At 41.2% G+C, this 24470-nt stretch overlaps 1 protein-coding gene across 5 annotated transcripts in view; it reads left to right on the top strand.

The window, feature by feature from the left end:
* The window catches only part of znf827 (zinc finger protein 827), an 84685-nt gene extending 76762 nt beyond the window's left edge, over positions 1-7923 (top strand). For 4 of the 5 annotated variants that reach the window (XM_067992347.1, XM_067992357.1, XM_067992354.1 and 1 more), the window contains one exon: positions 5365-7923. In XM_067992347.1, the coding sequence (XP_067848448.1) occupies positions 5365-6172 (808 nt within the window). In that variant the 3' untranslated portion in view covers positions 6173-7923. Of the gene's footprint in view, positions 1-4152; positions 4243-5364 lie in introns of all 5 variants that reach the window. The other variant, XR_010964322.1, reaches the window with a different exon arrangement.
* The last annotated feature ends 16547 nt before the right edge of the window (positions 7924-24470 follow it).

Here is a 24470-nt window from a genome sequence, read left to right as displayed (position 1 = left end):
AGTTTATATGGACTTCCAGAAGGCATTTGATAAGGTTCCACATAAGAGACGATTAGCTTAAAATTAAAGCTCGTGGAATTGAAGGCAAGTTATTGACCTAGTTAGGAGATTGGTTAGGCAGTAGAAGACAGAGAGTAGGGATAATGGGTATGTACTCGAATTGGAAGGAAGTGACTAGTGATGCCCCACAAGGATCTGAGCTGGGGCCTTAACTATTTACTTTATTTATTAATGACTTAGATCACACAATCGCGAGCCATATATCCAAGTTTGCTGACGACACAAAGATTGGTGGCGTAGTAAGTAGTGTAGACAGGAGCATAAAATTACAAAGAGGCATTGATCGATTAAGTGAGTGGGCAAAACTGTGGCAGATGGATTTCAACGCTGGTAAATGTGAGGTCATCCATTTTGGACCAAAAAAGGGTAGATCCGAGTATTTTTTAAATGGTGAAAAGCTAGGAACAGTGGAAGTCCAAAGAGATTTAGGGGTCTATGTACACAGATCACTAAAATGTAGTAGTCAGGTACAAAAAATAATCAAAAAGGCTAATGGAATGTTAGCCTTTTATAACTAGAGGACTAGAATATAAAGGGGAGGAAGTTTTGCTACAGCTATACAAAACCCTGATTAGACCACCTCTGGAGTACTGAGTACAGTTCTGAGCACCGCATCTTAGAAAGGATATATTGGCCTTGGAAGTAGTGCAGCGCAGATTCACCAGAATGTTACCAGGCCTCTAAGGGGTAGATTATGAGGAGAGATTATATAAATGAGGCTTGTATTCCCTGGAATATTGACGGTTAAGGGGTGATTTGATGGTTTTTAGGATTTTGAAAGAAAGTGATTCGGTAGATAGAGAGAAACATTTTCTGTAGGTGTGGGAGTCTAGGACAAGGGGATATAACCTTAAAATCAGAGCCAGGCCATTCAAGAGAGAAATTAGGAAACACTTCTTCATGCAAAGGGTGGTAGAGTTATGGAAAACTCTTCCACAAAAAGCAGTAGATGCTGGCTCAATTAATAATTTTAAATCTGAGATTGATAGATTTTTGCTAGCCAAGGGTGTTGGGGGATATTGAGCAAAGGCGGGTGGATGGAGTTAGGATGTAGATCAGGCATGATCTCATTGAATGGCCGAACAGGCTCGAGGGGCTGAATGGCCTACTCCTGTTCTTATGTTCCTATGAGGCTGAAGTTTATGGAGGGTGAAGGATGGGAGACCAGCCAGGAGAGCATTGGAATAGTCAAATCTAAAGGTGACAAAGGCATGAATGAGGGTTTCAGCAGCAGATGGGCTGAGGCAGTTGCAGAAGCAGGTGATGTTACGGAGGTGGAAGTAGCAGTCTTTGTGATGGAGAGGATATGAAGTCGGAAGCTCAGCTTGGGGTCAGATAGGATGCCGAGCTTTCAAATAGTCTGCTTCAACCCGAGGCGGTGGGGGGGGGGGGTCTCAACGGCAGGGGTCAAAGATAATGCCTTCGGTCTTCCCCATGTTGAATTGGAGGAATTGTGACTCATCCAAAACTGGATGCTGGACAAGCAGTCTGACAACACACAGGCAGTGGAGGAGAGGTAGACCTGGGTGTTGTCATCGTACATGTGGAAGCTAACCCCTTGTCTTCGGATAATGTCATCAAGGGACAATATGTAGATGAGGAAGAGGAGGCGCCATGGATAGATCCATGGGGGACTCCAGATATAACAATATGGGGGTAGGAAGAGCATCAATTTGTGGAGATGCTTTGACTGCCATTGGATGAGTAAGAGTGGAACCAGACAGGAGCAGTCCCACTGAAATGGACGATGGAGGAGAGGCATTAGAGTAGGATGGCATGGTCGACCATGTGAAAGGCTGCAGAGAGGTTGAGGAAGGATAGTGCACCCTGGTCACATCATTTGTTATTTTGATTATTATTTCAGTGCTGTGGCAGAAGCAGAAACCTGATTTGGAATGATTCAAACATAGACTTGCAGGAAAGATGGGCACGAATTTGGAAATCAACAGCAACTTCAAGAACGTTGGAATGGAAAGGGATGCTGGGGTGGGGCAGTAGTCTGCAAGGACAAAGGGATCGAGGGTGGGTTTTTTGAAGAGATGGCACCATTTACAATGTCAGCTAGCGTGAGGGCCAGGGTGGGAAGTTGGGTGGTCAACAGTTTAGTAGGAATGGGGTCAAAGGAGATGGAGGTGAGTCTCATGGACAAGATAAGCTTGTGAGAGGGCATGAGTGGAGATAGGGGAGAAACTAAAGAAAGATGCGAGTTGAGGGCTAGGATAAGGGAAGCCTGGCGGAGAGGGGTGGCTTGGTGAAAGAGGAAGAGAAAGCAGCGGAGGCAGCTGAATGTATGGTCTCAATTTTGCTAACAAAGAAGTCCACGAGCCCCTCGCACTTGTCGTGGTCCAGCCAAATCTGGTGCTGGATGGCTAAACCAGTAGTGCACCAGCAATGCTCAAGTCTGTGACCCTTGGACTTGAGGGAGTGAAGATGGGGGCGGGGGGTGGGGGGCCATACCAGGGGGAACGACTGGAATGGGAGATATATAAAGGTTTTCTTAACGACAAGGGTATCAACGGTTCAGGAGAGTGAATGGTTCAGTGGATCAACAGCTGCAGAAGTATTGTGGTGAATGGAGGACTAATGGCTAGGCATTTGGCATTGACTTGGGTTATCAACAATGGCCACGTAGGGCAGTACAAGAAGGCACCTTTGGAACTTTACCCCAGTAAGGAGCTGGCGCCTTCAGGAGAGGAGGAACGAAGGAGAGAAAATCGATTAAAAAGGGAAGAAGGAAAACAAATGAAATAAAATATCAAATAATGTCATAACTTCTCTCTTTCTCCTCCTTTCCCCAACCTCAGATGGAATATTGCAGCCTGGATTTATATATAATATACAGCAAGTGGTTGAAATCTTTAGAGAACTGATTTCCTGAAGTAACTTTTTGTTTGGTTAAAAAGATGTGCATTGCAAAAGAACTTCTATAAATCTGAACAACATTCTTCTCCTTTGGTGACTCAGCTGGCTAATGCATTGTGGCTGAGTCATATATAAAATAAAGATCCAAGGTTCTATCCCAACCTGTAGTGTGTAAACTGATTTCAGCCAGGGTGCTACAATTGTCCTCTGTACCCCTGGGTTTAGAGGGGAAGATTAGCCAGAATTCCCTTTCCTGATCTTTATCCAGTGACCCTTGCTAAAAATGGACACACGTGGACTACTTTAAGAGCAGGATCAGACTCTACTGTGACGTGCCTAACAGTCAAATAACCTACCGACATTCACTGTCAATGCTCACATATAATTAATGGCCACTTGGGCATTATGGAGCCAACACCTTCAGAGACGGATGAAGAAAGAGAAAAATTTTTTTTTTTAAAAAGGAAGGAGAAAGAAAATGAAAGTATTATTGAATATTTTTAGTAACAATGGGGCAGGTCTGATGTACGATGGATGACAAGTTCTGTTTAAGCGCAGTGTGTTAGTTTCTACAGTCTATTCAACTGAATTGGATCTACCACACTCGAGCAGTCGATTAGTCCTGCCATGAGCTGATGAATGAATTCCTTTCTTATGCTCATTAAGGTGAGGGATGTTACTAGGAATTTAAATGTTTTTCTACTTTTAGTATCCAGTGTCAACACCCATCCTGCCCAATACTTTTTTGGCTTGCCCTTTTGAACTGCCAGTTTCTCACTTTATTCCTGGCCATTGAGTTAACATTGAGAATTTCTGGTAAGCAATATTAGAAAGTTTCTTCTTTAAATTTTGCAACAGTCACACAAAAGTACTTCCTGCTTTTCTAACTTTGAATCTCTCTCCCTTTCTATTCATAATATTGTCTTTTAGGCCCAGATCTCCCCACATTCCCACTCCAGCTGCATTCCTTGACACGTCTGTCTGTTTGTGTCCATCTCTTCTAGTCCCGCCTGCTGCATCAATCTTTGCAGTTTCTATCACTTACTCTCCCACCGGTCCCTGTGATGTTTATGTCTTAAGCTTTACCACACCTGTATGCACCAGCTATCTTTTGTGCTGGAATATCCTTGACCAGGCTATTTTTATACATCTGTCTTTTCCTCCACCCATCTCCAAAATTAATAAATCCTTGGTCTCCTTATTCATTTCTCTAAATATTTATTTAAACAGATACTTTGAACCATGAAGTTGCAATTTCTGTAAAGTGATGTGGTATAAATCGGATGCACAACTTTGACTTGATGGTTTACTGTGGCATTGGTGAGTTGTAAAGACTTTTTTTGGTAAACCACTAAGCCTTGTTGTATATCCTTTATTTACATGATTTTTCTCTATGAAATGTAGAAACCACATTCCAGTTTGAGATTGTACCAAATTAATCATTACAGTGCTGAATTATAAACAATTTATGCTTGTATAGGGCTTCTTACATAGCAGAATTTCCCAAGGCACATCGTTGAGGGGCTAATCTCACACCAGGCAGGAGTTAGAGGAGGTAACCAAAGGTATGGACGTAGAATTAGGTTTTGAGAAGCTTTTGAAGGTGGGGAGAAATATGGCAAGGCAAGTGGGTTTAGAAAGGGAATTACAGAACGTTGGGCCATGATGCCTGAACACTTTGCCACCAGTGATGGAGTAGAGGGAGCTGGGAAACAAGTAGGAGTCCAGAATCGGAAGAGCAAAGGCTGCAAGCTGGGCAGTGGGGCTGGAGGAGGTTACAGAGGATGGAGCAAGACCATGTTTGTAAATGAGGACAATTTTGAAATCAATGCATTAAAAATAGAGAATGGTAAGGGCATACCCAAAAAAAAAGGTTCTAATTGGTGAAAATCGTAAAGGGTTAAGTAGCATTTGAAATGTGGCATTTTGAAAATGCCTAACTATTATGTCCTGATCTGTTCTCACCATGGTGTTAGGAGCTTTTGATTAGAGTTGCAAGTACTTGAGTGTCCTCTCTATGGATGTGTGTCTCATATCTGTGGGGGCATAAGAGTACTCTAATTCCCAATAAGTTGAGTGATAGCTCTGCACGTTTCAGTCAGCTGGACGAATGGATGTTACCAACCTCTGCTAGTCCTGTTCTGGGAACATTCCAAGCAGCAAGAGTCTCTGTCTTTACTACTGAAACATGGTTTATTGGAGGACGCTTTCTTTCTCCCCTCTAGACAAAACTTACTTTGACCTTTTGCTGCTGATCTAATAATTAATGGATGTTGAAACCAATTCAGTAATGTTTCAGTGGATCTATTATTTCATACTTTTGAGCAGCTTGATGCATTGTTTCATAATATTGCAGTATCAAACCTGCTAGTATAATACAATGGGTATTAACATCAAATCCCCCAGTTTTAAATTTCATCTTTGTTTTTAATTATACATCAGGTGCCCATTCTGCATTTATGCCACAAACCGTCCTTCAGCCATGGAATGCCATTTAAGGACACACTACAAAATGGAATTCAAGTGTCGAATCTGTCAAGTGGTTAAAGCGAATCAACTGGAGCTAGAGATGCACATTCGCGAACATCGCCTCGGCAACCACTATAAGTGCGATCAGTGTGGCTATCTCTCCAAGACGGCCAATAAACTGATAGAGCATGTTCGTGTTCACACAGGGGAGCGTCCTTTCCATTGCGACCAGTGCAGTTACAGCTGCAAGCGCAAAGACAATCTGAACCTACACAAAAAGCTGAAGCACTCTCCAAGACAGACTCTGTGCTGTGACGAATGCTTCTTCACAACCACCCATCCGTTTGTCTTCAGCCGCCATGTGAAAAAACATCAGAATGGTGAATATCTGGAAGAAGAGAAGAAGGCCCAGCCTGTGACTGGAAAAGAAAGTAACTCTATCTTAAACAGCAGCAATCCCAGAAACCTCCTTTCACCACTTTCAGTTATGTCCGCATCGCAGGCTTTGCAGACTGTTGCACTGTCGGTGACCGGCAACAATGGAATTGCAACGAGATCAGCACTTGGCTTATTTGGCTTGAATGGTATTTCTGCACATCTCAGTAAATACAGGAATTGTGATCTCACACACATTATTCCACTGACTACACTTTTTCCACAAAACAAATGTGAAGCTACATTCCATTCGTCTCAGCAGCAGACAGCACCCCCAGATACTGTTTCCCCGAAACACTCGTTCTTGGCCTATCTTGGCTTAACTGAACGGGCAAACACAGTTTAGGTTTAAGCCACAGTGAACAGTGGTTATTGCTGCAATACAAGATTTGTTTCTTTTTCAAAAATGTTTATTATTGTAGAAGAGTAGAATGTGTAGAAGTGGCTGTAAATGCTTCTTGTATTCATATAAGTGCTGCTTGAATTATATATAAAGTACTTAAATGTCCATAACTGTATGGAAACCCAAGTATTGGAAAGAGGTAGTTGGACCCTGGGCTGAAAAAAAATTGCCCAGGCTAAAAAAAGAAAAAGTATGTGATGAGGCAGAATTTTGCACAATGCTTAGTCTTGCACATTTTTGTGTCACTTAAAGTAGTTTCATTTTCTACCTAGTGTTACTAATTTCAAAGCAGCAGTATGACTAAATCTGATCAGCGCGATAGTGATCAGTCACGTTTATTTTGGCAACAACCATTAGCACTTTGAAAGATGCATGACATTGCTGACTTTTGTTTTCAGCATTTATCATCTCCAAGCTTTAGACTGGCACATTGACGTTTTTGCATTCAATGCAGTATAAATGATCTCTGCACTATATTTGGAGTTCATCTTCAGCCACACAATTGAGTTCCATTGTTTTGTTTTTTGAAAATGCAGCATTGTTTTCAGTATTTTGGGCTTCGTGTAGATGCTGTGTGTGTACTAATGTGTGTGTGGTGTGTGTGTGTGTATATATGTGTGTGTGTGTATAGATATATATATATCTATCTCTATAGACGCACACTAATATATATATATATATATATATATATATATGTGTGTGTGTGTTTTTTATATATATATATATATATATTTTGTTTTGATTATGCTTTGCTGCATTTAAAAGAAAAGCTGTTAAAAGGCTGTTTGTGACAGTGATTGGCACTTAGATTTTTTGCTCTATTTCATGTTCAGTTGCATTTCCGATGCCTAGTGTAACCTGCAGTATATTCAAAATAAATCTGCATTATTTTGGTTTCCTAGTGCTTTATCTTTTCCTGGTTTCGTTCCTCCCAAAGTAGCACTTATATGCTTATATTTTCATCATACGTTTTTCTTTTTCATTCCTTTTGATCATGTTATTGATCATGAATTGAAACTGGAGCAGGTGCACTAACTGAGTCTGGTACGTTTTGCAGCAAATGTGATCCTGTAATGGTGAGACTGATCGCTTTCCAAGCTCAACATGTACATGTGACATAATTCTTAAATAGAAGTAGTGTCCATGCTTTTTACAAAAAAACAGCTTTTGACAGACATCACCTTATCATGTATATGTTTTTAGCTTCCATTATTATATGTTGATAATTGCTAATCACACTGATGAGTTTTGTCGGTTACAAACAAGTCGTGCTTTCTGATGGTTCTGTTCACATAATTCACAGCCCTGCTTTGTGTAATGATTGTGCTATAATGAATGTAGTGGGAATCGGAAAAACTTGGTTCATCCCAGAGGAACAAGATCGAATGTAGAAATACTGTTACGTTCTGCGTAGAAATGCTTTGTTCCAAATCAGTTGATTTGTACAGGACTTGCTGATATAAGGCGAGAGCAAGTTTTAAACTGCCTTGTACTTCAGCCAGTGGTACCACACAAAGCAGCTAGATCAGCTTTCTGAACTTCACAGAACTATTTTTGTCTGTTTTTAAATTCCTGTACTTTAATCTATTTCTTCAGAATTAATCGCCCCCACCCCATTTGTAACCGTAATTCAAAAGATTGCATTGATTATGGCACCAAAAAAGTAATTGTGCACCAAAAGTTAAATAATACAGTGGCTATTTCAAATATTCCATTGAAATAAATACCTATTCTGTAGATCTGAATTATGGGTGAATTGACTTGTGACTTATTTGTATCTAAAATCCAGTTCAGATTTACCTCAGTAGATCCTCTCAGACATTTCAGAAACTTCAATGAAGTAGTTCAGCACCAGAAGAGTTTGGATATTTTCTGATCCTCTAATGGCCTATCTCCACCACACAAATCAAAGTATTTGTACTGCTGGCTCTTGTGAAGATTGGCTTTCCCATGCTTCTGCATCAATGTTGCCTACCATTCTTCTGTAATGATACTCTGTGCTTTTCCTGACAGATTCCAGATTCTTGAATATTCTGTGCTCTCATTTGATGGCTGCAACTTCCTGGTAACCTGTTCCGGTTTCCCTGCATGGCTGCCAATCTACAATTTTAAAAAATGGACAGTGGTAGTATAATTAGTGTCCTCACATAAACAAAAAATTACAAAATTTACATAAGTTTTAAAAAATTTTTAATATATAAAAACACAGCTTGCTGAGAGTTGGGTGAATCTGCTAAATGGAGTGGTTTACTAAACACAGTGACTATGGAAATTTGGTGAGTGAGAATTTACTGGTAAGTAGTGAGTGAGTAGCACAGAAAGTGTGTTTTTATCAAACTGAAATAAAACCTAGTTTTCTTACTTTAACAGTCAATCAGCTATAAGTGGGTCCCTGACTAATTGTGTGTTATTGTGGCTAGAGTTGACTGTCCAGTTGTAACTAGTGTGTTTCTGAAAGGTATATATTGGAGGGATATCTGCAAAAGCACAGAACTTAGTGAGAGTTGGGTGAATCTGCTAAACGGAGTGGCTGGCTAAATAGAGTGACGACAGGAAGAGAGTGGGAATTCGCTGCAGAGGGGAGGTGCTAAGTAATTTAAACCAAGGGGAAATGGTAAATAAGTAAATATATAAATAATTAGTAATTAATTAGATTTAAGGGGATAAAATTTAAATTAAGTAAGTAGTGGATACCAACATTAAAAGGATCCAAATTGCATTAAATAAAATCTGGTGTACATAAAAATAGGAGTAAGGGGATATTAAACTAAAAACAATATATATAATAACGTGAGACATTTTTGTATAAAACATAAGCAGATAGCCTTTTAAGCAAAATGCTGAGACCCGTTGCCTGCAATTCCTATGCCATGTGGGAACTCCAGGACGCTTCATGTGTCCTGGGTAACCACGTGTGCAGGAAGTGCCTCCAGTTGCTCAAACACAGGAGCAGCTGGAGTCACTGCAGGGCATATGGGAGGCTGAGAATTTCCTGGAGCGCACGTTGCAGGAGGTGGTCACCCTGCAGCTACAGAGAATTCAGGAGGATAGTAAGTAGGTGGCCATCCGGCAGGGTAGGAAGAAGCAGGCTGTGCAGGAATCCTCCAGGAATGTGGCACTCTCAAACTGGTTTTCACTGCTGAATACCGATGAGTTTAGAGCACATCCATGGCACCATGGGGCAAATGACTGCACGGGGGGCACAGCAAAGTGTAGAAATGCAGTGGTCTTCAGAGATTTGATAGTCGGGGATAGACAGGTGTGGACCACACCTTCCAGCTGTTCCCTTTCCCCCCACAAAATGTTCTGCACCTATTCAGTGATGTCCTTTACCCTGGCAGCAAGGAGGCAACACACCATGCGAGCCTCACATCACAACTGCCGATGTGAGGCTCGCATGGTGTGTTGCCTCCTTGCTGCCAGGGTAAAGGACATCACTGGGTGCAGAACATTTTGTGGGGGGAAAGGGAACAGCTGGAAGGTGTGGTCCATGTTGAAACCAATGAAATAGGTAGGAAAATGGTTGAGGTCCTACAGATAGATTTTCAGGAGCTGGGGAGGAAGTTAAAGAACAGGATCTTAAAGGAAGTAATCTCTGGATTACTCCCAGTGCCACATGCTAGTGAGTATAGGAGCAGTAAGATAAGACAGGTTAACGCATGGTTGGAGAAATAGTGCAGGAGGGAGGGCTTCAGATTCCTGGGGCAATGGGATGAGTTCTAGGGCAGGAGGGACCTGCCCAAGATGGATGGGTTGCACCTCAACAGCCTGGGACCAAAGTCCTTGCAGGAAGATTAACTAGTGCTAGGGAGGGTTTCAACTAATTTGGCAGGGGGTTAGTGAGCTGCAGGCGCAAGTAGCAAGTGGGATTATGATATAGTGGCAATAAGAGAGACCTGGCTCAAACAAAGGGAGACTAGGCACTTAATATTCCCGGCTACAAGGTATTAAGGAAAGATAGGGACGGGAAAAAAGGAGGGTGGGTAGCAGTATTGATCAAATATACTGTTACAGCACTAGAAAGCGATGATGTACTTGAGGGTTCAAAGACTGAATCCATTTGGTTAGAATTAAGGAACAATAGAGGAGCTATTACTCTGCTTGGTGTACACTATAGGGCACCATATAGTGGGAAGGAGATAGAGGAGCCAATTGCAGAAAGATGCAAGAACCTGAGAGTAGTGATAATGGGGGACTTAAATTATCCTAATATAGACTGGGAAAATAAGTGTAAAGGGCAGAGACGGGGAGGGCTTCCTGAAATGTGTACATTCCTCCAAGAGAACTTTCTTGATCAGTGTGTTTCCAGCCCAATAAGGGAGGAAGCAGTGCTGGATCTAGTTCTGGGAAATGAAGTGAGGCAAGTGGAGCATGTTTCAGTGGGGGAGCATTTGGGAAACAGTGATCACAATATCATTAGTTTTAAAATAGTTATGGAAAAGGACAAGGAAAAGTCAAATGTAATAATACTCAACTGAAGGAGGGCTAATTTCAGTGAGTTGAAAAGGGATCTGGCCCAGGTGGATTGGATTCAAAGATTCGCAGATAAAACAGTAAATGAACAATGGGAGGCCTTCAAAGAGGACATAGTTTAAGCATAGACTAGTCACATTACCACGAAGTGGAAAGGAAGGGCATCCGAAGCTGGAGCTCCCTGGATGACTAAAGATATAGATTAAAATGAAACAGAAAAAGGAGCCTTATGATAGATGTTGCGTTCGTAATTCAGTCAAGAACCAAGCTGAACTCAAAGTACAGGGGAGAACTGAAAAAGGAAATAAGAGGGCTAAAGAGAGTGTATGGGAATAGATTAGCGGGTAACATAAAAGGGAACAAAAAAGTCTTCTATAAACAAAAATAGTAAAAGGGTAACAAAGGAAGGGTGGGGCCGATTAGGGACCAAAGAGATCTTGTGGAGGCAGTGGGCAAAGAAAAAGGGGAGCGGGGTAAACCCAGCAATTACAGGCCAGTCAGCCTAACGTTGGTGGTGGGGAAACTTGTAAAGACATTAATCGGGGACAAAATTAATCGGCACTTGGAAAAATACGGGTTAATAAATGAAAGCCAGCACAGATTTGTTAAAGGCAAATCGTGTTTGACTAACTTGCTTGAGTTCTTCGATGAAGTAACCGAGAGGGTTGATGATGGTAGTGTGGTTGATGTTGTGTATATGGACTTTCGAAAGGCATTTGATGAATTACCAAATAATAGACTTGTTAGCAAAATTGAAGGCCATGGAACTAAAGGGGCAATTGCTGTGTGGACATGAAATTGGCTAAGGGACAGAAAGCAGAGAGTAGTGGTGAACAGTTGTTTCTCTGGAGGGAAGTGTGCAGTGGTGTCCCCCAGGGGATGGTATTGGGACCACTGCTCTTTTTAATATATATTAATGACCTGCAGTTGGGTATAGCGAGTATAATTTCAAAGTTTGCAGATGACACGAAACTCGGAAATGTAGTAAACAGTGAGGAGGATAATAACAGACTTCAGGAGGACATAGACAGACTGATGGAATGGGCAGACACATGGCAGATTAAATTTAACGCAGAGAAGTATGAAGTGATTCATTTTGGTAGGAAGAATGAGAGGCAATACAAACTAAATGATATAATTTTAAAGGGAGTGCAGGAATAGAGAGACCTGGGAGTGTACGTGCACAAGCCTTTGAAGGTGGCAGGACAAGTTGAGAAGGTTGTTAAAAAGGCAAATGGGTTTCTTGGCTTTATAAATACAGGCGTAGAGTACAAAAGCAAGGACGTTACACTAAACCTTTATAAAACACTGGTTAGGCCCCCAGCTGAAGTGTTGTGTCCAATTCTGGGCACCACACTTTAGGAAGGATGTCAAGGACTTAGAGAGGGTGCAGAGTGGATTTACTAGTATGGTAGCAGGGATGAAAGACTTAAGGTACGTGGAGAGACTAGAGAATATGGGGCTGTTCTCCTTGGAGCAGAGACTGTTAAGGGGAGATCTGACAGAAGTGTTCAAAATCATGAAAGGTTTTTATGAGAGTAAATAAGGAGAAACTGTTTCCAATGGCAGAATGGTCAGTAACCAAAGGACACAGATTTAAGGTAATTGGCAAAAGAACCAGAGGCGACATTAGGGAAAAAAAAATTATGCTGCACTGCCTGAAAGGGTGGTGGAAGCAGATACAATAGTAACTTTCAAAAGGGAATTGGATAAATACTTGTAGCGGAAAATTTTGCTGGGCTCGGAGGAAAATGCGAGGGAGTGGGACTAATTAGATATCTCTTTCAAAGAGCCGGTACAGGCATGATGGGCCAAATGGCCTCCTTCTGTGCTGTATCATTTAATGATTCTATAGTGAGGGTGACCAGACCTGGTCAAACTGGCTTGGTTGTACTTATTTTTGTTGAATTAGGTTGTAAGTTAATTTTTGTCGTCCTCTGCAGCATATAGAAGCCCCAAACTAACAATTAAATCTCTCTCCATCCAATTTAATCTTGACTATCCATTGCTGTTTTGTAATATAGTATTGAATTTTATTACCCAGATGACATTTCAGTAATCTTAATAACTCCATTAGATTGCTGGAAGCTCCAAGAAATTCTCGGCTCCTTGGGTTGGATTTATTTTTAATTTAAACTTTTCAACTTGGACACACTGATGCTGAAACAAAAACCACCAATGCAGTAATAAAGCTATGCAGATGTTACAGCTAGCTTTATTCCTGTAATGTTAATCCTTTGCCTCAAAAGTTATGCAACCAGATGAACTTTTGACCCAGTTTAAATACCAAAATGAGAAGCATTGCTACTCAAGTCAATGGCTCCAGGGACTGGCTTGCACTTGAGATAATTCATTGGCAGCACACGAAGGGTTTTAAGTTATAAATTTAGTCTTTGTGAGAGAGTCACCATTTGAAGGAACACTTTTAGCTGTCTGACATCGACTGATAAAAGATGTATTTATCTCATTTCGTGCTCAAATGTACATTGGAGGGGTTTGTTTCATTAAAAAGCCAGTGATCTTTCTCCAATCACTTCCTTTTACCCAGTCTTTGGGAGATATGTTATCCACCAAATTTCCCTCCTATTTTCTTTGTATTTTAGCTGTCTGACATCGACTGACAAAAGAAGTGCCAACAAAATAATCTGTCCTCATAGACATTTTGAACTTTTATTTCTAAAATGGCTAACATCCATGTGTCGGAATACAGACCTAGAGTGTCAAGCAGAGGTAATCTTAGAGTTTAATTCCCAACTTCATAGCAGCACACAGAGACTTAGTGAATAGGTATTAAGCAGAAAGCTTGTATTCCCCTTTGAGGTATGGAAAAATCAGTTCGCAATTGTTCCATTTTATCACACATCAACAATACTCATCGGCCCTCAATTGCAAAAGATACATGGCCAAGAAACGAAGAAAATAGGAGGGAAATTTGGTGGATAATATATCCCACAAAGGGTGGGAAAAGGAAGTGATTGGAGAAAGATCACTGGCTTTTTAATGAAACAAACCTCTCCAATGTACATTTGAGCACAAAATGAGATAAATACATTGTTAGATTTTATGTTGGTATATTCTACTTTGAATTGAAGTTTGAGCTGTTGGTGTTGATGCCTGGTGCTCTGCAGCCTAAATGTTGAGCTCTGCCTGTATGAAATACTTCAGTTACTGTGGTCTCAGTTCAAATTAAAATAATGCACCACAATCGTGCTGTTTTATTACAACAGCTGAAGCCCTTAATTACAATATTTCATTTGTAATTTCTTCCTCAACATCTATACTACATTTTGGGTAACGTCCTTTTAAATTGCAGAGGATGAAAGGAAATTTGTAATAAAAGATCAAGTCTAATCTCAAGAAAACAAACATTCAAATGGATGTATTATGTAGGTACAATATAAAAACATAAATAGGAGCAGGGGTAGGCCATGTGGCCTCTTAAGCCTGCTCTGCCATTCAATAAGATCATGGCTGATCTCTGACCTCACACCACTTTCCCACTCTATCTCCATATCCCCCAGTGTCCAAAAATCTATCAATCTCAGTTTTGAATATACTCAATGATTGAACATCCACAGTCCTCTGGGATAGAGAATTCCAAAAATTCACAACCTCCTGAGTGAAGAAATTTTTCCTCATCTCAGTCCTAAATGGCCAACCCCTTATCCTGAGACTTTGATCCCTAGTTCTAGACTCTCCAGCCAGAGGAAACAGCCTCTCGGCATCGACCCTGTCAAGCCCTCTCAGAATCTTATACATTTCAATGAGATCACTTCTCATTCTTCTAAACTCTAGAGAATATAGGTCCATTCTACTCAATCTCTCCTCATAGGAAGTAGTTCAAAACATAAGGTATTTTTAATCAGAAAATTATTCAGGACCCTGTAAATAATGGATCATTTATGTGCCCAGTGTGTACAGATATAACTGACTTATAGGTGCTGAATCTGGAATTGATCGCACATGTTAGACATTTGCCCTTTCTCCCCACTGTTGTTTCAGTTTGTGTATTCTTCCCCTTGTGTTGGTTGCAAAAAGTCCCAAATGTCAGATACTTTGAGAGAAATGGGTTGCACACTTGGCAACTGCCAGTCAAAATGATTTATACAGGTCTGCCATCACAATTTTTTATAAGCCGTATGAAACACCTTGGCATGCATTATACTGTTTATATAATGTATTTGAGGCATTTTAAAAATCTCTTCAAATTTTCAGTTTACAAAAATATTTTATATTTTTCAGTATAGAAATTGTTGGAGCACAGAAGGCTATTGACTTATTTCTATAATGTCTATTGTAATACTTAGCACGTAGAGGATAGTCATTAGTAATACCTCTGTGGACACTGTACCAGCCACAGGATGCACTGCAGCAACTCGCCAAGGCTTCTTTAACAGCACCTCCCAAACCCGTGACCTCTACCAACTAGAAGGACGAGGGCAACAGCCACATAGGAATAACACCACCTGCACAATCCCCTCCAAGTCACACACTATCCTAACTTGGAAATATATCGCCGTTCCTTCATCGTCGCTGGGTCAAAATCCTGTAACTCCCTACCTAACAGCACTGTGGGAGAACTTTCACCATACGGACTGCAACAGTTCAAGAAGGCTGCTCACCACCTTCTCAAGCGCAATTAGGAATGGGCAATATATGCTGGCCTTGCCAGTGCCACCCACATCCCATGAACGAATAAAAAAAAAATGGACTGGTGAAATAAATAAAAATGTAATTGGCCATCATCGTGTGGGTTTTATATCTGAATGTTCAAATGTCTTTGGTAGGCTAGGTTGTTCTTGTATGATACTGAATATTATGGAGGTACTCTATTGGCCCGTTTGATATTTCACATGCACAGAAAACCCAATACAGAGTGCACACAGGCCCCAATTTTAATGGGTTGGTGGGGGGAAGGTGCTGCGCACGACGCATCCAGACATAACTGAAAGGTTGGATGTGATCGGCGGGGAGCCCAGAGCAAGGGAAGCCCAATGCTTCCTTATGAGGCCTGGAGACTCATAAGTTGTAGTCAAGAGTTGTGGATCAGCCTGGAGGTACCTTACTAGTGGTGTCCCCCAGGGATCGGCCATAGTCCCACTACTGTTCATTGTTTTTGATAAATGACCTGGACAGTGGTGTTGGAGGTATGGTCAATAAATTTGCAGATAACACCAAAATCTGTGCAAGGAAGGGTTAAGGCAGTAGAGGAGTACAATCTAATGCAGAGAGATTTAGATGCATTGGGGAATTGGCCAAACAATGACAAATGGCATTTAACCTGGATAAAAGCAGTGCCATGCATGTAGGTAGGACCAACGCAGAATAACTTTGCATTTACAGGGAGCGATACTGAAAGCAGTTGAGAGAGAAAAGGATCTAAGTGTTATTGTGCACAGATCACTGAAGGTTCATGACCAATGCACAGAAGCTGTAGCTAAAGCTAACTGGTTCTATTAATACAATCCAATACCCTTTCAGTACAAATTAAAGGAGATCATTCTGTCATTATACAGGCCGTCGGTTAGACTGCATCTAGAGCACTGCGCCCAGTTTTGGTTCCCTCATATGGTGGGTGATATAGTAACCTTGGAAAAGGCTCAGAGGAGAGCAGCAAGAATAATTCCTAGCTTAAAGAACCACAGCTATTCAGATAGGCTCAAAGAACTGGGTCTATTTACTCTAGAGCTGCGTAGACTTAAGAGGCAACCTGATAGAGGTCTATAAAATAACGAAAGGGCTGGATTGCGTGCCTATTGTTGGATTATTTCAGTTTGACAGATTGGGAAGGACCAGGAGACATAAGTTTAAACTATGCAAAAGTAGAAATAGACTGGATGTTAATCATTACTTCTTTACCCAGAGAGCAGTATGTGTTGTGGTGGGTGCTGATTCTCTGTATGCCTTCAAGAAGGAGCTGGACCGGCTCTTAGCTGGGGCAGAAATTGCATCATATAGAAGGTAAGTGGATTGACAGTTAACGTACGCATGGTCAATGTGTTGTCCTGGACTGGTTTCGATCACCTGGTGGGGGGAGGGTTGTCGAGGAATTTTCCAGAGTTTTTTTTCCCTTTTTGGCTCTGGGTTTTTTTCTGTTTTTTTCCCTCTCCCAGGAGGTTACATACCTGTGGGGAAGGGGAAGGAAGTGTCTGGTCACGATGCTCCAGCCATCATCAGTGTGGGGCAGACTTGGTGGACCAACTTGTTTTTTCCTGTGGTAATTTTCTTATGTTTGTATGTTTGTAGTATGTGTTCTTGTTCCTGGCTCCAAGTTATTGCCTTATGGAAGAGGAAGAGATCCTATAGGAAATCTTGACCAGGCAGTTTGAATATCAGAGAGACAGGTGAATAATCAATAAGCTTAAACTACAACCTATAGTCTTGCAGCCTTTGCTGGTAATCCCAGCTCACTTCAGCTCCATATCTGGCAACCATCCACAACCTTAAATACACAAACGATGTCAAGGATCGCTCTAAAAGATTTATACTTTCAATCTTACAATGTAATTTATTTCCAGCCCAGAATATGTTTACTGAATTCAATCACGACGTGCTGTATATGTCTCTGAGTGTAGGCAAATCTGCTATCGTGTATTTTTTTAAAAAGGTTACATTTTTATAACCGTTCTTTTTACATAGGCATTGGGAGAATACTTTGAACAAAAAGTACTTCCCATTTAAGTGACTTAGATGTGAGAGCACTACCATCAAAGCCAAGCTGACACTATAGAGTAGATTTTACAAGTTAAACTTGACGACTGCAAATCCTGCACTGACCTCCGTGCACTAATTCTCCATTTGCTTCATGTTGGGAGTGCAAATTTGTAAAATCTATCGTCGTGTGTTTCTGTTGCAAATCCACACTAAGATACGGAGCAGCTTACTGCTTTGCAATAAATTACAACTTAAATAAACATTGGGCCAGATCTTGCTGGAGTGGGGCATCTCATGGCGTACACCATTAGTTACTTGTTTTCCTGCACCCTTCAACTCAAATTTTTTTTGCACCGTAATTTGCTGGAAGTGCCAGCTAATAACGGTGTGGTGAGGGCAATGGGGCATCGGGGACCTCATGGCGGGACCAACAATGTATCTCCTTAACCAATGAGAAGAAGGGTGAATTAGAGACAAAACAGGTACAGAAAGAGAAATAAAGAGAGGGAAAGAAAGATTAAGAGATAGAGAAAAAAAGAGAACAAAAATAAGTAAGAAAATAAAATTTAAAATTTAACATTTTTAAAATCTCTAACAATTTTCTACATACAGAAATGAGATTGAACACTTTAAATTGTTTCCTTTCTGGGCCAGAGAAGTTGATTGGCGATGCATTAATAATTATCATGTCGTTAAAAAGGTACTTAGGCTGTTAAATTCCAGCCCTAACGTTCTGCAGTGAGTTTAATGGGCAATTAATATGCAAATCCAGTAAGTACTTAAAAATAACAGGGAAGCTAAGGAGCGAGATGCCGTTTATGCAAAGCAAACGGTGGACCGGCATAAATCGACCAGCAAGTTCTGGAGATTCATGGTGTATCTCTTAATCCCCTGAATATGTTGGCCGATTTGGCCATTAGTAATGGTGTGCGCCATTAGCAGGCCATTATTTTGCCAGCAGGATTCGGCCCATTATGCTGTATCACTTGTTTCTGTCAGCTATATTATATAAATTGTTACTCACAACCAGTTGAGAGTTTCTGTTTGTTTTCAATAATCCATTTTACATAATGGGCCGGAACTTGCTCTAACCGGCATGGCAAGGCTGTCCGCACATCCTGCGGACAAAGACACGAAAATATTTACCTCATGGTCTCCGATGTCCACTTGCTCAGTTCAGTGCTGTGATATGAGCACACCTTCCTTCGTACTGATTAACTCTGTGGGAATGGAAGCCACGCCCACAGAATCTGTCAAGAAGAGAAGTCACGCCCACAAGCAGGTACGTAAAACACATTCGTTTAGAGTGAACTTGTCTATGTTAGTGTGAATAAAAATTTAACATACTTTATTATAAAAATCCAAGCAAATTATTTAATTTAATGAAACTTACAGAAATTAAGTTTTTAAAAATGTAATTTTTAATATTTTTAATGATCAAAAAATATTAAAATTAGAGTAATTTGACATTCCACATTTTTTAAATTTAATTTTTTATTGTTTCGCAGTCATTAACATTCACCACGCTTTTAAAAAGTAGTGTAGGGCTGGTATTTTCCAGCGTACCTTTTGGTGGCGTAAGTATCTTCGTTCAAGTTGGGCAGATGGGTAAGTTTACGAATGTTTCCTGATTTTATTGATTGTAGTGTAGGTGGCCCTTTAATCGTAACTGTCAAACCGCCGGCGAACCAATGGGAGCAAGTTCATGATTTCAGGGTTTTACTGCGCATGTGTGCATTCACGAACTTGCACAATCAATTCACCAGCGGTTGGAGGGGACGCCATTATGGAGCAGCGTCCTCAGGTGAGTAATCTCTGGCCCAATATCTCCATTTGCTAATAAGTAATGGTTTAAACCAAATCCACCTCATCGACACGTTTCACACCAGCGCTGATGTGGCTTGGTGTCAAATTTTGTTTGATAACGCCCCTGTGAAGCGCCTTGGCACATTTTACTAAGTTAAAGGCGCTATATAAATGCAAGTTGTTGTTGATGTAGTCACATCCAGCTGGTTATGAACTCATGCTCCAATTTCCTGAGTGCAGATCCCTCGCACCATCAATCAACCCTGCTCAACTCCTATTGGCTCTAGTTGCTTTTTTAAAAACCCATCTGTGGTTACACTGTAGAAAAATTCAATCCATTACTGTAAGAAAAACAGAAAATCTTTAGCAGATCAGTCAGCATTGGAAGGAAGTTACATTTTAGAAAGACTCTCCATTACATTGCTATAAATGGAGAAGGTCCTTGCAAATTGCCTTTCAGATTTGATTATCAACCAAGATTATGGTACCAATTTAATATAAATAACTTTATTTTTTTTCTGGCTGATTATGATTGCATTAGTGTAAATTGGTGTCAATTTGGACAAAACTATACATTTCTCAAAATGATTATTGGAGCTGATTTTCCTCTGCTTTGTGCCCCGAATGCGCCTATTTTGGGGTGCAAAACATTGCTGTTTGTGGGATCTTGCTGCCACATTTCCTACATTACAACAGTGACACTTCAGAAGTACTTCATTGGCTATAAAGCGCTTTGGGACGTCCAGAGGTCATGAAAGGTGCTGTATAAATGCAAGTTCTTTCTATCCTTTGAGCTGCTGCAGTTACCTGGTGTGAAACCACTACATATAAAGCAACTGAACCTGGAGATATAGATAGGTACTGATGCGTCTCGGCAGATCACACTGGTGTGCGATGCTTCAATTGTACTTGAGCGCAGGGGACAATGGAAAATCGGCCCCATTGCCTTCAGAAGCTTTTTGATTATTTCTTTTCTCCTTTCAATCTTCTTCCCTCCTCTCCTAAAGTCACTGGCCAGGTTTTGATCCCATGGGCAATTTCAGCTGTTCGGTACCCCACCCAAGTGAACATTATTCATCTGAAAGCCTGGACAGCAAGTGTTGACAAGCTATTCTAACTTGCAGGCTATCACAGCTAAGCCTGATCGTGTCCTCACCTAAAATCCATATGCAGCTCCCCCAAAAGGGGTCATTGGGTAGCAGTCGGGAGCAGGAACCTTGGCTGATTTTTCCCTCCTTTCTTTCCTCTTATCCAGAAGCATTAAGGTCAATTGCAGCACCTTAAATGCTGCCTTTGTTGAGATCGACTCACTCAGTACAGGACAGGAATCGAATCTGGTGGCTTCCTGTCTCTATGGGGGTAATTTTAACCTCCAAGAATGGGTGGGTTGGGGACTGGTGGGCAGTAAAAATAGATGATTTTTGGAGCGGGACCATATCCCGGCTCCAACGCACCTACTTCCGGGTTTAACCCAGATGCGTTAGGATGCGAACGTGCAACAGAAACCCAGAAGTCCCGCCCCCACTTAAAGCCCAATATGGGACCCCCCGCTCCCCGATGCTGGATCCCCCCCACCAATGCTGGACAACCCCACCCCCCATTGGATGCTGGAGCCCCCCCATGATCTTCTTCAAGGCCCACCTGATGTCGTCCACGTTCCCCCCACCCTCCCCACCTCCGATTTCTTCCACGGCCCACGATCTCTGTCAATCTGGCTGCCTGGCATGTGGGAAACCCAGAAGCACAAATACTTACCTTCAGTTGAGTTGCGATCGCAGAGTTCGACCTACTCATTTGGCTTCCGGGTTCCCCAAGCGAATATCTGTGGACGCGCTGTGTTCCTGGCTCCAAGCTAAAATCATGCCCTATGCCTTAGTAGTTCACATGTGCCTTTACTCATTGGGAGAGTTTGAGAGTTTATATTTTTTGAAAAGCACAAAATGCTGCAGTTTGAAAATGCAGAGTGTGGGTGTGAGTTACGAATTACTCAACAGCTCAAAATACTGATTTATTATAATTTAATTTCATAAATAATTGAGGTCCTCAACGCACTCTACAACATTAACCCTGACTGTACAGCTGTAAATTATTGTATCATTTGAGTATTCACCTCTATATCAATTTCCTCTTTCCTTTGGTTTAGTCAGTATTTCTTTAAAAACTGATCACTCCAAACTAAGTGTAAATGTAGCAAAGTTTAAACTTTTTAAACAATCATTCTTACAATTGGAATAATTTACCCTTTCTGGCTTCAAAACTCCACAGAATTACGCTGCCAGAGTAATGCACAAATCTGCTCTATCAGGAAGCCATCCACCGGTGACCTCTGCTCTTGACCCTGCCAAATTATGCAGGGTCGAGGGGAGGTCACCTAATTAGAATATGAGCTGTGAGCACCAGGCCATAATCTTGGGCATCTGGAGAGGATGGCGGGAAAGGTGGTCCTGCGTTTCCAAGTCCTGGCGGATTTCCTGTCTCTTTCCCAGCAGACTTAAGCCCGTGGATTTTTGGGACTTCCATATCCTGCAGGCGCAAAAACAGCACGTGCTCTGCATTATCATGAGCAGTACCACGGGAGATCCCATGCTAATATTAAATACAGTACATCAGCCTGCACAGATGTTTCACACACACTTGTTACAGTGCAAAATAATCTTAAAGTGCTGGATGTTCCTGAGCTGCAACCTGAAACAGACAAGTACATTCCAATCTGCAAAGTTGGGTTGCCAAACAACAATTAAATGCTGAGTGACCTCATTCCGTGTTTGCTTATAGTAATTAGTCTTTCTGGCCTTAAAGGAACAAACCACATAAACACAGCTCTGCCTCAGCAGCAAAATAATACATTGTAAATTACACAGTAAAATAGTCCCATCAATTATAAAACATTAGGTCATCTGATATGCTGTTTTATAATGATGGGAGTATTTTACCATGCAATGTCAGATCAGCTGTTATAAAGTGTCAAAAAGTACTTTGAAACATAGAAAAAGAAAGGCACTAAAGGGAAGGGGTAAACTAGTACTTTAGATAGAAATCTCTAAAGTGAAAAAAATGAAAGCCAGCACTAGGAGTATTCTACAGACCAGGTTAGCACAAGGAGGAGGACATTTTGCTCGATGAAGAGATAAGAAGGGTGGAAAAGTGATTTCAATCAATCAAATATAAATGGGAAAACCCAAGTGGTCTAAAGTCAGAGTTCATCAATGTAATGTACGACTGTTTGATGGCTCAGTGTGTAAGAGAATCTAAGCGAGGCAGTGCTTATCTCGACCTGGAATTCATAAATGATCCAGACAACGTACAGAAGTGGAAGTCATAGCACCCCTGGGGGAACAGAATTGGGACGCAATTAAGCCTAAGACCATGAGCAAAGTTTATAACCTCAAAAGGGCAAATTCAAAGAGATGAGGGACAATTTGCAACAAATAGATTGGAGGAGAATATTGAACATCACTTCAGTAGAAGACAAATGGAATATCTTTTAAAAAAAACTGCTGGACTTGCAAGATAAGTACAAACCCAAGATCAGCAAGCTCAGACCAAATAAGTGGACTAACAAACACATTAAAAGCAAAACAAAGAGGAAAAATGACCTCTACAAATGGTGCAGGGAGAAAGGAGGAAGAACTCACTGGGATGAATATAGGATCATACAAAAACAAGTTAAAAAGATGAGTAAAGTGGCTAAGAGAAAGCATAGCTGCAGAAGGAAAACATAACAGTAAAAAAATCTTTCAATACTACATTAGCAAGAAGACAAAGAGGTGAGAACATTAAAATGTGCAAATGTGCTTGAAACCAATCATAAGCATAAGATAGTAAATATTCTGAGTGAATACTTCCTCCAAGTATTCACAAGGGAAGATATGAACAACATGCCCTCCCCTATAAACAAAGAGTATCACGATATAATTCAAGATTTCGATATAAATTAGATGAAAGGGTTTAAAACAAATAAATCTCCAGGGATGGATGGTATTTATCCCAGATTGTTGAGAAAGACTGGCTAGAAAATGTGTAAGGCACTGGCAATCATTAGAATGGGCCCAGGGTAGGTACCAGTAGATTTTGAAACAGGCTTATTTAGTGTGTATATTCAAAAACAGCAACAAAACAGTCACAGGCAAGTACAAATCCATTAGTCTTCAATTCAATGTAAAATAATGGAATCAATTATTAGGAGTAAATTTTAGGATTATTCGTTCAACAAAAACCTAGTAAACAGCAGTCAACAAGGCTGTGGATGGAAAAATCCTGCCTTATCAAACTTCTTGATTTCTTTGAAGAAGTGGCAATCCAAGTGAATTGTGGTAAACACTATAGGATTCTGTACTTGGTCTTCCAAAGGGCACTTGATAAAGTTCCATACAAAAGGTCACTAATTAAGCTCAAAACTGAGCGTTCAGAACAAATCTTGGCTATGGATAAGAAACTGGCTGCAGGGTAGAAAAACAACAGGTTCTGGTTAGATGGGTAATGTCAGGATGGGACTATTACTGAGAGTGGTACCCCAGGGCTCAGTATTTGGACCACTGGTGTTTCTAATTTATATCAATGACTTGGGTTGTATCAATTACATCAATGATTGTAACTCCGGGCGGGTTTTGGGTGGGTGAGTAACGAGGTGAGTTTGAAACTCACCTGCTGCTCCAGAAATGAGGTCCAGGTTATTTTAACTCCTGGGCCTCATTTAAATCCCGCAATTCAAGTGGGAAGTCAGTGGAAAGCAGCAGAATATTGCATTGCCCGACACAAGATAGGTGGAACGATCGGCTTCCTGGGTCAACTCACGGGGGTCTTGCATTCAGGAAGGGGGGGGAAGCTGGGGCAGAGGGGTCCTAAGCTTTCCTTGCACAAAGTAAAGTTAAAAGGTTATCTTTCTCGGCCTCTTCTTTCCGAAAGATCCTGACCGGCTTTCACCTTAAGGAAAAGCCATGGCAGCTTCCCCACTTAGGCCTCAGTTAAAAAATGCAGTCGGGTCCTGATTATGTCATTAGGACCCTATACGAATGTGTAAAGAAGGACCCCACCAGCTTTGGGTAGGTGTCCTTGCTATCTGCTCAGTAGAGCAGGTTAAAATTCAGAATGGTGGGACCCTGGCGGGTAAGTAACCCGGGTGATTTTAACTGCCCACCCGTCTGGTTTCTGCTGGGCAGGCAGGGTTAAAATCACCCCCTTGGATTTAGAAATTCAATACAGATTTTCAGATGATACCAAACTTGGAAGGGCAGTGGACTCGAAGGAGGCAGTCCAAGAATTACTGAATGGGCTAAACAAAATACATGAGTCAGCCAAACAATGGCAG

The sequence above is a fragment of the Heptranchias perlo genome, chromosome 1, assembly GCF_035084215.1.
Source record: "Heptranchias perlo isolate sHepPer1 chromosome 1, sHepPer1.hap1, whole genome shotgun sequence".
NCBI classification, from domain to species: domain Eukaryota; kingdom Metazoa; phylum Chordata; class Chondrichthyes; order Hexanchiformes; family Hexanchidae; genus Heptranchias; species Heptranchias perlo.
This window is presented reverse-complemented; position numbering and strand designations above follow the sequence as displayed.